The sequence below is a fragment of the Falco biarmicus genome, chromosome 8, assembly GCF_023638135.1.
Source record: "Falco biarmicus isolate bFalBia1 chromosome 8, bFalBia1.pri, whole genome shotgun sequence".
NCBI classification, from domain to species: domain Eukaryota; kingdom Metazoa; phylum Chordata; class Aves; order Falconiformes; family Falconidae; genus Falco; species Falco biarmicus.
This window is the reverse complement of record NC_079295.1, coordinates 25,643,764-25,656,773: the sequence shown is the minus strand read 5'-3', so window position 1 is coordinate 25,656,773 and position 13,010 is coordinate 25,643,764. Positions and strand designations below refer to the sequence as shown.

At 42.5% G+C, this 13,010-nt stretch overlaps 1 protein-coding gene across 3 annotated transcripts in view; it reads right to left on the bottom strand.

Annotated features, from left to right (window-relative positions):
• RBMS1 (RNA binding motif single stranded interacting protein 1) overlaps positions 1-12,279 on the bottom strand; it is a 148,963-nt gene extending 136,684 nt beyond the window's left edge. Inside the window, exon 1 of one of the 3 annotated variants that reach the window (XM_056348393.1) lies at positions 11,869-12,279. In XM_056348393.1, coding sequence (XP_056204368.1) covers positions 11,869-11,943 — 75 coding nt within the window. In that variant the 5' untranslated portion in view covers positions 11,944-12,279. The remainder of the gene's footprint in view (positions 1-11,868) is intronic. The other 2 variants (XM_056348394.1, XM_056348395.1) reach the window with 2 other exon arrangements.
• Between the last annotated feature and the right edge of the window lie 731 nt (positions 12,280-13,010).

The following is a 13,010-nucleotide window of genomic DNA, read 5'->3' as shown; positions in this document are numbered from 1 at the left end:
TTCTATTTATGTTCAGATAGCCCAGTCACCATCAAGGTAAACACTCCAGGATAAAGAAGGAAATAAAGTAGTGTTTAATTAGAAAATTTCTTTTCTGTAATAATGACTTGGAGTGATACTGCTGCTGCCTCTGCAACTTTCTGGCCATGAGGAATTCATCTTAAGGTCAACTTAATCCTGTCTTAGGTCCCTAAATATATAAATTCTGGCACCTAACAGAAACGTGATTTTCAGAATTAATGAACAACCACGATCACATTATTTAGCGATGTAAAAATGAACTGACATTTGGTGGATTTTACATGTTTTTCTCATCATCAATCTGGCTGGCAACTATAGCTGTGATTTTTTTTTATTTTTTTTTTTTAAGATCTAGTAAAAGCAGCATCTTTAAAATTAACTTCAGGGTTTCAGAACATGAGAGCTTCCTGTTATTATACCTGCCATGGAAAATCCTTAGAAAATATGGGGGAGAGAGTATATAATAGACACTAGAAAAAAGTGCTAATAAAAGCAGAGCCAGCTAAAGAAGCTGGGTGGGTGGGTTTGGAAGCCCTTAACATAGCCATAGCTTCTGCAGCTGATGAACTTCCTGTAATTTGGAAGAAAAGTCACTTGAGATACAGCAGAACTGTCAGTGAAAAGCAACAGGAACATGCTAATTCTTCCTATGTTTTCTACTAGAAAGTCAGAACACTGCCTTCTACAGTACTGTCTGCTGCTCCTCTGAATAATGTCTGCTTGGAAAGAAACAAGACTTAATTTGGGGTTAATTATTGTTTTATTTAATTTTTAATCCATGTTCGGGACAAAAACTTATCAACAAATTCAGATTTGATGCAGGAACAAGAAATGTCAGCCTAAAGAAGTGGTTTGGTATGAGAATGCATACATCTGTCACGATTTACAGCAGTTTTGTAGCACTATAATGTTCTGCCAGGAGGAAAACAAATAGACAAACCTAAAACCTTAAATTTTAAGCAGCTTAAACAAGACTTTTGCTAAAATGGGATAAGGGAATTTGCATGATAAAGAGATTATTGAAATGTCATTTACATATTTGTAGAATGCGTGTTCTATTAAATAGAAAAAGAGAATTCCTTCTACACCTTTCCTTTCCAAATACCGTATCACAGCTTACAATGATGAAACACAGAAGGAACAGTAACAGTTACTTTAGAGCCTCTTACACTGATGGCATGGTGATGGTGCTTACAGAATCACACACCACCGGTTTGGTAAAGACATCTGGAGGCCATGCAGTCCAACTTCCCTCCAAGAGCAGGTTCAACTAGATCAGGTTCCTCAGGACCTTGTTCAGTTGAGTCTTCACGCTCTCCAAGAGATCCAGAACCTCTCTTGGCACCTGTTCAGGTGCTTACCCACTCTTACAGTGAAAAAAAAATTATTCATCTCTAACTACAATTTTCTTATGCCCAACTTGTATCTGTTGTGTTGCATCCTATTGCCTATACGCTTCTATGATAAAACTACCAGATCTGTAGACAAGGGGAGAGCAGTGAATGTCATTCACACTGATTTTAGCCAGGACTTTGACATTGTGTCCCACTATATTCTTGGACCCAAGGTAAAGACATTATAGTCTGGATGAGTGGAAAACTAGATTAGAATGAAACTAACAGGATGGTCAGGCTCAGAGAATCACAGTTAATGGGTTATACTCTGCCTGGAGGCCAGTACCAAGTGGAGCACTACAAAGGTCTATCCTGCTACTGGTATTTTTAACATTTTTATAACAAAGAAGTGCAAAGTTTTGCATCTGGGAAGGAAGACTCCCTTGCAATGATATAAACAGGGGACTGACTGGCTGGGGAACAGCTCTGCTGGAACAGCACTGGGGGGGGGGCGGGGGGGGGGGGGCAGACAGCAAGCCAGGCATAAGCCAGCAGCATGCTCTGGCAGTAAGGTATGCCTCCTGGGCTTCATTTGGGTGAGGGAAGTGACTATCCCCCCATTTGATAGACCCCCATGTACAACACTACACGCAGCAGCATGGGGCCCCCAGTAACAGACAGACATTGATAAGCTGGAGCAAGTTCAGTGGAGGACCATCAAGACGGCTGGGGGCTGGCTCACACGCTCTGTGAAAAGCTGAAGGAACCAGGCTTGTTCAGCCTGGAAAGAAGGCTTTGGCGGGATGTAACAGCAGCTTTTTATTTCTAGAATGAACACCTCTGAGGAGGTTAGCAAGGAGAAGGAGTCATGTTCTTACAGTGGTGCGTGGTATGACAATGAGTGTTAAGTTGAAACAAGAGAGTCTCAGACTGGAAATAAGGGGTGAAAAAATCTCCATGAGGACAGCCAGCATTGGAACAGGTTGTGCAGAGAGGCTGTGCACCTCCATCCTTGGAGGCTTTCAAGACCAGACTGAGCAACCTGTTCTGATCTTCCATGTGAGCCTGCTTTGAGCAGAAAATTAGATCAGAGAGCTCCTGAAGTCTCTTCCAACTTGAATTATTCTGTGATCCTATCCTAGAGCACCTCCAAGAAGTGTCTGGGTCCACCTTGTCTATACATGCTCATTTGGTACATTTAGACAGCAAGTAGATCTCCCCTTAGCCTTCTGTTCTTAAAAGTTAAATGAAGCCACTTGTAGGACATGGAAATAAAGCAGGGAAATACACACATTCATCGGGGGGGGGGGGGGGGGGGGGGCGGGGCAGAAATCACCCAAATGCAGATATGGAAAGCACAGAGAACAACCTAAACGTAAGCACTGAGTATATGGTCCTGTAAAAGGCCTAAACAGAGAGAGTAGTGAACTGGGAAAAGGAATTCGGGACTGAGAACAAATGAACTGCTTCTATGATTTGATCCCTGTGTTCAGAGAAACGGGAGTTTGACTATTCTTTTTCAGTAATTCAGCTACACCAAAGAAGCAGCTAAGTATCAACATTTCTTCATTCTACCTGGCACAATAAGAATCTGAGTTTTTTGGATAACTGACTGGATCAGAAGACGCAGGAGGCATTCTAGAGTCTTTGCCCCAGTTAACAGAGATGCTTCCCCCTCCAAAACGTCCCTATGTATTCTCCTCACTTTAACATGCAATTGTCAAAAGAAAATGGTCACTAATCAGAAAAGCTACCCAGAGGAAACCAGAAGGTCACAGGCACTATTCATGAAATTCAAAGTTTATATCATAAACCCTTCTTAAATGTTTTTTCTAGGAGACAGAATGTTTTAGCTAGTACTTTTCCAAATGAGTCACTAACACCCTTGTCTTAATTCTGCAGCTGCTGCTAATTTGAAGTGCCAGCCTTCTCCCCTCTTTCCCCAGAATGAAATAAAATATCAATGTTGCACTGTGCTGAAAATGGAAAGTTAGATGTAACACTATACTACAAGGCCTCTGGAAGTCCCATTTACATTTGATTCTTTCTTTCCTCCTAGGCCTATACCTAACTTAAGCCCTCTCAGCAAGTTACTTCACACTTTCTTCCACACTCATTGGTTACAAGAATGAAAGAGATTCAAATTGGGGTTTTAACACTTTGTGCACCAACATCTAACGCAATTTAAAACAGTAACAGAGAAAACAGTCATAGAAGAATGATGCTAGCTGTTATCTGCATTTGTATGCCATCAACAGGTTTTGGTAACCTAACAGCTCTGTTCTATCTTCCTTTGGCTTGGATCTTTTGCCCTCTTGGGCAAGGACATGGAAAACCTTTTATTTAGAAAAGTTAAGCACCACCCTTTTGTTGTACAAAAGTGAGACCCAAGAGGGTGTACTTTTCTCAGAGTCAACTTCACCCACAATTACACAAATCTCAAACTCCTTAAGTGCCTCATTAGTTGCTCCACTGTAGAAAAGTATTACAGTTGGGGTTTGGGGGGGTCAGCTTTCAGCCAGACTGGTTTCTTGATTCAGCTTACTGATCGATCATACAAATGCTCGTGCCAGCATAGAGGCAGGGACAGGAATGAGTTGCTGGGGGCAATGGGGAAAGACAAGACTGCCCTTTTTGGCTGCTGTGCATAGTTATGTAAAATTAAAGTGATTATGTAGCTATGGCCTGAGGGGTAGAAGAGGTCACAGATACTACGGCAGCCTATAAACTGCTATAGAAATTGTGTCAGTGTGTGTTGCCAAGAGACAAGCAAGGGAATTCTGTTCTTAACCTGTAGTAAAAATCCACAAAGTAAAGCCCATTCGCTCTACGTCTCTACAGAAGATCAATACTTTCCTCCCAATGCTCAAGAGTCACAAAACACTTTGAGTTGCATTTTGCATCAGTAAGCTCGGGTTATCTACCCGGACTGATTCTGAAACACTTTTCACAGGCCTTATGTGTACACTGAGATTTCAGAAATTTAGCTTAAATATAATTTGAAATGTTTTCATCAAGTCAGAGTAACTGAGACTAAATGTATTCCTACAGTTTCAGACCACAAACAGAGCACAGTGGTTTCAAAAGCTACCATGAAACAAGTGAGCCATGGTACCTCACAATACCCATGTCCAAGACCTCATCCTTCCTCAATTCTGAGATAATTCAGCTTAGAACTTAATGAAATTACATTTAAACACAGGTCTCAGTATTTTCAGCTGAGGAAGACTAAGAAAACACATGAAGTCAGATAATAATAATCACCTATTAACCACACAGTAAATACAATCTGAATCTGTTGTGTGCCTGTGTTTTGACTGAAATGAATTAATTCACACAGAACAGATTTTTATCAGCATGTTTTTCAAAAATTTTTCATATCTTTAACAAAGCAGGTGATTTTCCAGTACAAACAGTTGTGATCTGTACTTTGCACAGACCATAGGACATCTATACAATACAACAAAAAATAGTACATAAGTTGTAGCATATTTTGGGCTAAATCTGAGCATATCTCTTCAAAGGACTATTTCTCAAACCAAAAGCGTAATTTCATGAAAAACAATTTATTATTTACACCATCATTATTTGCTGTTCATTATGACTACTTGGAAGACTGAAACTGAAATACATAACTGTACCAAGCTATATTTTCCCGTTTATGATTACACCTTTGTTCAAACTACTTTACTGCTAGTATACTTCACTTTGCATCAAGTGTCCTTCATTAGAAGCACTGGATTAGTAGCATCAATTACCTTTCTGAGTAAGAGTGATGCATCTACTATCAACACTGACAGCTCAAACTGCTGCTTGGACTTTGAAGCAGCTTAAAAATTGGGTCCAAGATGGTTTTTTTATGTATATCCTAGAGAGATATGTTTCTGAATGGCATTGTCTTATTGGGAAACAGATTTAGAAAGCAATGCTTTACTACATTGTATTATTCCCCATTGCAAAATGTCAATAATTTTATCTATCTTTTCTTTGTTCCTTCAATACGAAGTGTAAGATCCAAAAATTACTCCCAGGAAATTTCATCCTTAAGACTGAGACCTGAAGTTTATGCTCTTAACTAGAAGAAAAATATTTTGAAGTACAGAGTTCCCTTTACAAATAAGGTTAAGAATCTAAACAGCATGCTCAGCTCTGGTTTAAAAGTAATGAGAAAAACTACCGTCATTACCAAGAGTAACAGTTGAGTTGTGAAAGAAAACATACGTCAAAGAACTGTTTTATACAAAGAAAATTAACTTCTCCCCCCACAAATTTATCGTACACCTTTCATGACTGCCTTGGGATCCTGCGTTGAAGGTAAAGCTAGAAAATACACCAGTACAAATCAGACATATTGTGCAATTCTAGTCTCTACAGCTGCTGCTACCTACTGGATATAAAATTCATAGACATGGTTTTGGACCATACCCAGTGCCTGGGGGTGTTAATAATCAAACACAAAAGGCAAACAGTACTGAATAAATTTTTCAAGGTTTTTTCAAGTCATATATTGGTTTATCACTTTTCTGTAAAAGTCAGTCCCGTAAGACTATCAGACTCAGAATCTGACTTGTATGTCAGCAGTAAAGTTACTACTGAATCAAGAAGAGGGACCAAGATTCCGTTGACGTGTTAAATGAGGCCAATCACACAGTACCAAATTAAGCCCCAAGCACAGTGTACTCTAGGGATGAGTTTAGTCTCAAACTTCTAGAAATTACAATGCTTATAAGAACCTGTCATTTCTACCATTAATGCAGTAGGGGAAATATTTTTTATTTTGTCATTTGCAAATTCAGCTTCTAGTGCATGTGTATTTATACCATTCCTCTCTTTAGAGAGGTTGGATTAAGAGACAAAAGTTGTGGTTTCTTAAAAACTCTTTTTAAAAAATTCCCTAGAAAAAGTACAAAATCAATGCCATTGCTACTTGTCCTTGATTCCAGCGCTCATCACACAATCTATGTCTTGCACTGCCTAACTTTTGATCCTCCAAAGTGAAGATTATGAATAACATGTCATTGCAGATCACCTCCAAATTATGCATGGTCAGTATAACCCAAGTGTGAATCGAGTTTCTAGTAAATAAAATGTCGCTCATCTGAAATGAAATCAAAGGCAAAACTCATGTTAACTTCAATGAAGCCAGCCTTCAAGATGATGATGTTGTGAAGCATTTCTATATTTCATGTACCTTTATCTTCATCGGTTATTTATATAGTCACAATAATGTACATTAACATACACAATACATTAACTTATGTCCTTCTTGACTCCACCAAACAATGCAGTGCTTCCAGCATGGAATATCCAGGTTTAAACCTTCCTGCAGTCACTGCTGCTGACCATCTATCTGGGTACATCCTGCTTCTAATGCAGATTTGTCCATAGTTCTCAAGAGAGGCCCTGAGAGAATGATGCAAAACCAGAGTAATTCAAGGCAAGGAGGATGAACATTTGCAGAGCTTTGTATGAACTTCGTTCAATCCATTTCTAGAAAACCTTCAACTTTTGCATATACAAGAATTATTCGAGTAATGCTTTCTAGAAATACTTTCTGAAGGACAATTTCTAGTTCATAGCAAGCCACCTGAACTAAACTTCAAAAGTTAAAAGGAGCTCTAACTGGGACAAGGAGAGAGACGCCCCACACAAAATAAGCTAGCCTGAACAATTACATTAAAAAATCATTGTGATCAGTGACAAAAAGTCACTAGCCTGTCTGACGGATAGACGCATCCATGCATGCACATGCAAACAGGCATTCCCAGTTTTGGACAGAGATGTTTGGAAGATGAGTAAATGCTCTTTCTAGAGAACATTCTTCAATTCTCCAAATTTTACATCCCTTGAGATTATTTTATACAACTGGAGGGATCACTTCACCATCAGCACTCTCGTGTTTTTCTTAAAATTGGGTAATTTTTATACTTCTTTCCCTTCCACAATGTGGTACACTTTTTGAAGGAATTCTTTGGATAGTTGCACAATAAAATCCCAGCCTGACCAGAATGGGAAAGAACACATTCAAGAGGTTGAGGAGGCTAACAGGATCAGGTAACTGCACAGAGACAAAAAGTTAGCCTGCAGCTAACTGTGCTTTTATTTGGTTTTGTTTTTAATGGATTTCTAAGCCCAGTCAAGAACCAGTGACATCACAATTACGGACAATTAATATAACTTCCCACAACAAGAAGCGTGCAAATTATTTCTATCCAACCTTATAAAGACGCATACTCCATGTAACTGTAGACTTGTCTTTTACTATGTACAGATTTTGCAGTCATAGTGCCTATGGAATAAATACAACTAAGGTCACTAGAATTAGTAATCATTTACTCTGATTAAAATCGGCTCATAAGCTAGTAAAAAATTTTAAAGGGTAATAGACCTCTGCTTGGCACAGAATGTGGTGAGTAAAGGTATTCATCAATAACAAATCATTAGAGTCCTACCACTTCTGCTTTAGAAGCATCTAAACCAGAAGGTTCTATATCAGTCTGTTAACTTCATACACTGACACTAAACTGTGGGTTATCCAGTGTCTCCTAATAAGAAAGTTTGATATCTGTTTTGTTTAACACTGCAGTAAGCTCCCTGTTAACCCATTTCCTACTTACTGTGCCATCAACAGGCTTGGAGAAAAATTAAATGTTCCCATTTAAAAGTTTGCTATCAACAACCTGAAAATAAGTTTTTGACATGGCAGAATCTCCCTGTTCGCTACAAGTTTACATCAATCTATACTCCTGCCTATGAACCTACACAAACTTCTAGAAATATTAGTTCTTTTCATATCTGCCAGGGTACTCATTTTGCAGCTCCCAAATTATACAGTTGGAAGCCCACTCAAAGGTAATTTAGCAAGATTCATGAGATTTCATTTCTGCTGGGTTCTTGTTACCTAATACCACACAAAAGAAATAGAATTTGAGTATCACATAAATATTATCTATTACTATTAAATGCTTGCACGTTAAATAAACCATGCTATCTACAGGAAATGTTGCAGATTTCTACTGACTCTCTCATACAAAGAACTTTTCTGTATGATACAGAAACCTATCAGTAAAATTAGTCATATTGTTGCATTACCACCCAAGGAAAACCCAGTAACACACCTAGTTATCACAATTTATTTGTAGATTGTTGTGTGTATCATGTCCCTGAATTCCATCTGATATTTACGTAAAGGAAAACAAAACATAAATTCACTTTTATTTCTTCACTTATTTCTTCACTTGACCAAAGCAAACAGATTAGTGGCCTAGAGATGTATATATATACATTATACATTTGTATTTTTTTATGTGTACTCTGTCTTGTTAAACCTTTCAACACTTCGCCTAGCACAGTCATATTTTACTCCTGGTCAGAGGGGCCTTCAGCATTAGTTAAATGCATACAATCTTAATTAAAATCATTTTCTAAAATGTTGAAATACAGCATATCTTCATTACAAATAAAATATTAAGTAAGGAAATCAAATACAATGGAGTTGAAATTTGAAAAGCAATGTTACAGAAATATTGTTAAAGAAAGTATCTAAATCTTTAGAAACACCCATTGAACTTGGAAAATATTTTTGATGCTCTCTGACACATCATGCAGTGCTGCAGTGTAGGAACTGTCCTAAAACATACATTCATTGGAAGACACAAAAATTTAACAGATACATCAAACACATCATTTGCCAGAACAACTGTAGCAGTCCCAAAAACGCAGGTTTTACAAGTTTCAACTTGAACCCGTTTCAAACTATTTTCATTGCCATAATGATTTTTCATATTAAAAGCCTTAAATCAAATGAACAAAGTAAACACTGGAAGCAGGTGTAAGTCCACGGTTTCACTGATCTCTTTTGATGCTGAGCTCCCTAAGATTAGGGCGAGGGAGGTGCTGAATCACAGCAAACGTTTGTATTTCCTCCCAGAATATATGACTGAACCAGCCTGAACACTTCACGAGTAAGACTGTGAAGATCATAACAGACAAATACAAAATCTGTTTTTAAAATCTGTAACATATTTTGTAGCAAATAAAATAGCTGACCACATCAACATTTTAACCTAAAGAGCCATTAGGAATACATGTGACTTCTAATGAGTATTTCTGAGCTCTCTACAGAAAAATCCATCTTCAAGCAATTCCTGTCATCTCCTAATTATCGATTTGCAGTTTATTAGTCAGCAGATTTTCCATCATTACTTAAGTAAAGATAAGATGGGAAGCTAAACTTCTAGTTTCAAAATCTCTTACCTCCCCCAGTGCAATCATGTGTCATTACCCATCATACGTTCAGCAAAGGCTATTCAACTCTACTATAATTTGTCTTAAAGATTTCTCCAGAATTACTGAAATAGTTCATGTAGCGGACAGTGTGTTGTGTTAGGGCCCAAAGAACAGAACAGCCGAAAATTATGAATTTAATAATTTTTCTGCATGTTAAGAGAGGATCCATAGCAAGAAGGTTGCTTATATTACTGAATTCTGCATACCCGAATATTGAAACTTACAGTTACCACTCCATTTATCTACACCAAAGAGCCACCTTTTTTCTTTTATTTCTTTTACAAAATCAAGATCTCTGAAAACAGGAAGCCTTCACTAGATCACTGATATTTGATTTCATGTGTGCAGGTCAAATGCTGTGTGCTTTCTCTGCTGAAACAGAGTAATGTAATTTAAGGCTGTATAATTTTATAGCAAAGACTGCAAGATGTTTTGAAGATGTCATTGACTGTAATACAAATCAATATTAAATTATCTGTACAGGAAACGTTTTCAAAAGATGGTCCATCAGGCTTTCTCATAGGATCATGGATTTCTAGGATCATACTCTAATAACTACAGTAAGCTATTACAGTTTACCTCCCTCTTCAATTATTTACAGGTCGAAAAAGCCAAGTGACATTGCTTTATACATATTCAGTGTTATGGTTTTGGTTCATAACTTACCAATGTCACACAGAATCATGAAGGTGAAAGTTTCTGAACAAAGATATTTTTTCTTTTGAAAATCTTCAGAGTCATACAGCTAAGTGATGCAAAAGGCTGTCCTCTAGGCACTCTACCTTTCTTCAAAATAATGCATTAAAAATATATATCCAAACAGTACTGAAGTGATTACTCTGCAGCATAATCTTTAAATAGCTAGACTGTACTATCTAGCCTGATGTCGATTACACATATGAGAGATTAGTCATTTCAAATCACCTCAAGACCTTCATCATATTTCTATCAATTTCTGTATATGTGAAAGCACATTTCAAAGCTTCCTCATTGCTGACTTGTAAAATGTCTCATGACTGTCAAACCGAATTTATTTTTCAGCCAAGCAGCATAAATTACATTTCACAATATAGTAACACAGAACACAATAAAAAGAAGAGCCTATCAAGTGTGCGGATAAAGAGAAGGGAATTCTTGTCCTGTCATTGCCACACAGGCAGGACACTTCCATAGCAAAAGAAAAAAAAAAAAGAAAAAAAAACAACAAACAAAGCCCAACAACAGCACACACACAAAAAAAACCACACAAAAAAAACCCCCAAAAACACAACACACGATTATGACCTCTAAAAAAAGTTCACACATTGAAGCCTCATATGGGTCTGTTTTGCCTTGCGAGGAGTGACACTGGGGTTGGAGAGGCTTACGCGAGATGTTCCAGACAGCTGATGCAACCACCTCTGCATCTGCCAGTGTGCAGCGTGATGCTTCTAGAGCAGTGGGGCTGGCTGCCCTTACAGACTTGAAGGAGAAAGGGGGGGGGGGGGGGGGGCGGAAAGGTGGAGATCCACCACCGCAAGAACTACTGAATCAGTTTTCCCACACACGGCAGCTCCCCGTGGACAACTGGCCGTCAGGAGCTGGACCCTTAACGCCTTTTTAATCCAGTTTGTAAACTGCAAGGCGGCAGCTCACAAAGGTCCAACTCCACAGACAACGAGTACCCAGCCGAGCCCTGCAGCCTGCCCAGCGCCCGCGGTTCAGCGCATTACGGCCATGCCCAGCGCGGCCCCGCCACCCCCGGGACGCCCCGCCACCCCCGGCCCAGCCGGCGCGGCGGGGGACCCGGCCGGGCCCCGACTGCGGGTCGCTCCCAGCGCCCGAGGCGGCTGCGCCCGGTGCCGGCAGCGGGCGCGGGGCCCCGCAGCGCTCCGCCGTGCGGCGGGGTGGCCGGGGACGCGGCGGGGAAGGAGGAGACACGCCGAGAGCCCCGGGGAGGAGGAGGGACCGCGGGCGGGGGGAGGCGAGGGGGAAGGAGACAGGTCGCAGCCGGCACGGGCGGCAGCCGGGGAAGGGGTGGGCGCCCGGCGGCTCCCGGGGCGGCGGCGGGCGGCAGGAAGGGGCTGCCGCCTCTTTCCTGTCTCCGTCCCCCGGTGCAACCTGACCGCCTCCCCCGGGCCGTGCCCCGCGTCGCGCAGCCCCCGTCCGGGCTCGGCCCCGGCCCGCCGCCCTGGAGCGGGGCCAGCCGCAGCCCCGCTGCGCCGCCCGGCGTGCCGTACCCTACCTTCGCCTGCAGATACTGGGGGTAGTAGTAGGTGGTGTACTGGGGGTACATCTGCTGTTTCCACACTTTGCCCATGAAGCTGGAAATGTAGCCTGCAGTGCAGGGACGGGGGGGCACTTTGGGGGGCTCCAGCCGCCTCTCCGTCTCTCTCTCCCTCCTGTCTCTTCCTCTCCGGCGGCGGCGGCTGCTGCTGCTGCTGCTCCTCGGCCGAGCCCAGACCTTCCTCCTCCTCCACCCAGAAGCCACACGGAGCGGCGGCGGCGGGGGCAGGCACTCTCGCTCTCTCCCCGGGAGTTCCTGCCAAGTCCCCGCCCGGCCGGGGCCGAGCAGCGGCGGCGGCGGGCCGGCTGGCGGAGCGAGGAGCGCTCGGGGCCGGCGCGGCGGCGGCGGTGCCAGGCAGCGGGGCAGGGCCGGCGGAGGGAGGGAGGGTGGAGGGAGGCGGGAGAGAGGGGGCGAGGGGCGGCGCTTGGCCCCGCCGTGCGAGCCCCGGGCCGGCCCGGGCGGCGGGGCAGCCCCGCGGGGCAGGGGGAGCCTCCGCGGCGGGCAGCGAGCGGCGCCGCTCGGCCGGGGGCCGCTGCGGCGCCGGGAAGGGCAGCGGTGCCCGGCGGGAGCGGAGCGGAGAGATGAGCGGGGGGTTCCACGTTCCGGAGGAGGAGGAGGAGGAGGAGGAGGGCTGCAGTGGTCGCATCCGCGCACGGCTCGGCTCTGACCTAATTAGCCGGGTGGTGCTTTGTTATCGCCTCTGCTCTTTGTGCCTCTCGGCGCCGAGCAGTGGTGCGGGCTGTAGGGGAGACGGGGATACAATTTTGGAAAACTACGTTTGGCTTCGGTTCTGCCTGGCGGTGGAGGGTCCATTTATCTGGTAGGAGCAGGAGGCACTGCAGTGCTAAAATCGCCCTACAGAACAGCAACCACAAAACCAGACCAAATTCCCTGTCTGGCCCATCGTACATCCTTAGATTTGTACTTTTTGCCAGCAGTGCCGAGTACACTTCGTTCTTAAGCAGGAACCATTCCCGTTCTAGTCGATAGTAGTTATCATTTTTCCACTTGAATATTTTCTCTCTGAAAGATAATTTCCCAAATGCTAGAGGTAGGTATCAGCAGCACACTATAATCCACTCTTGTTTGTAAAAAAAAAA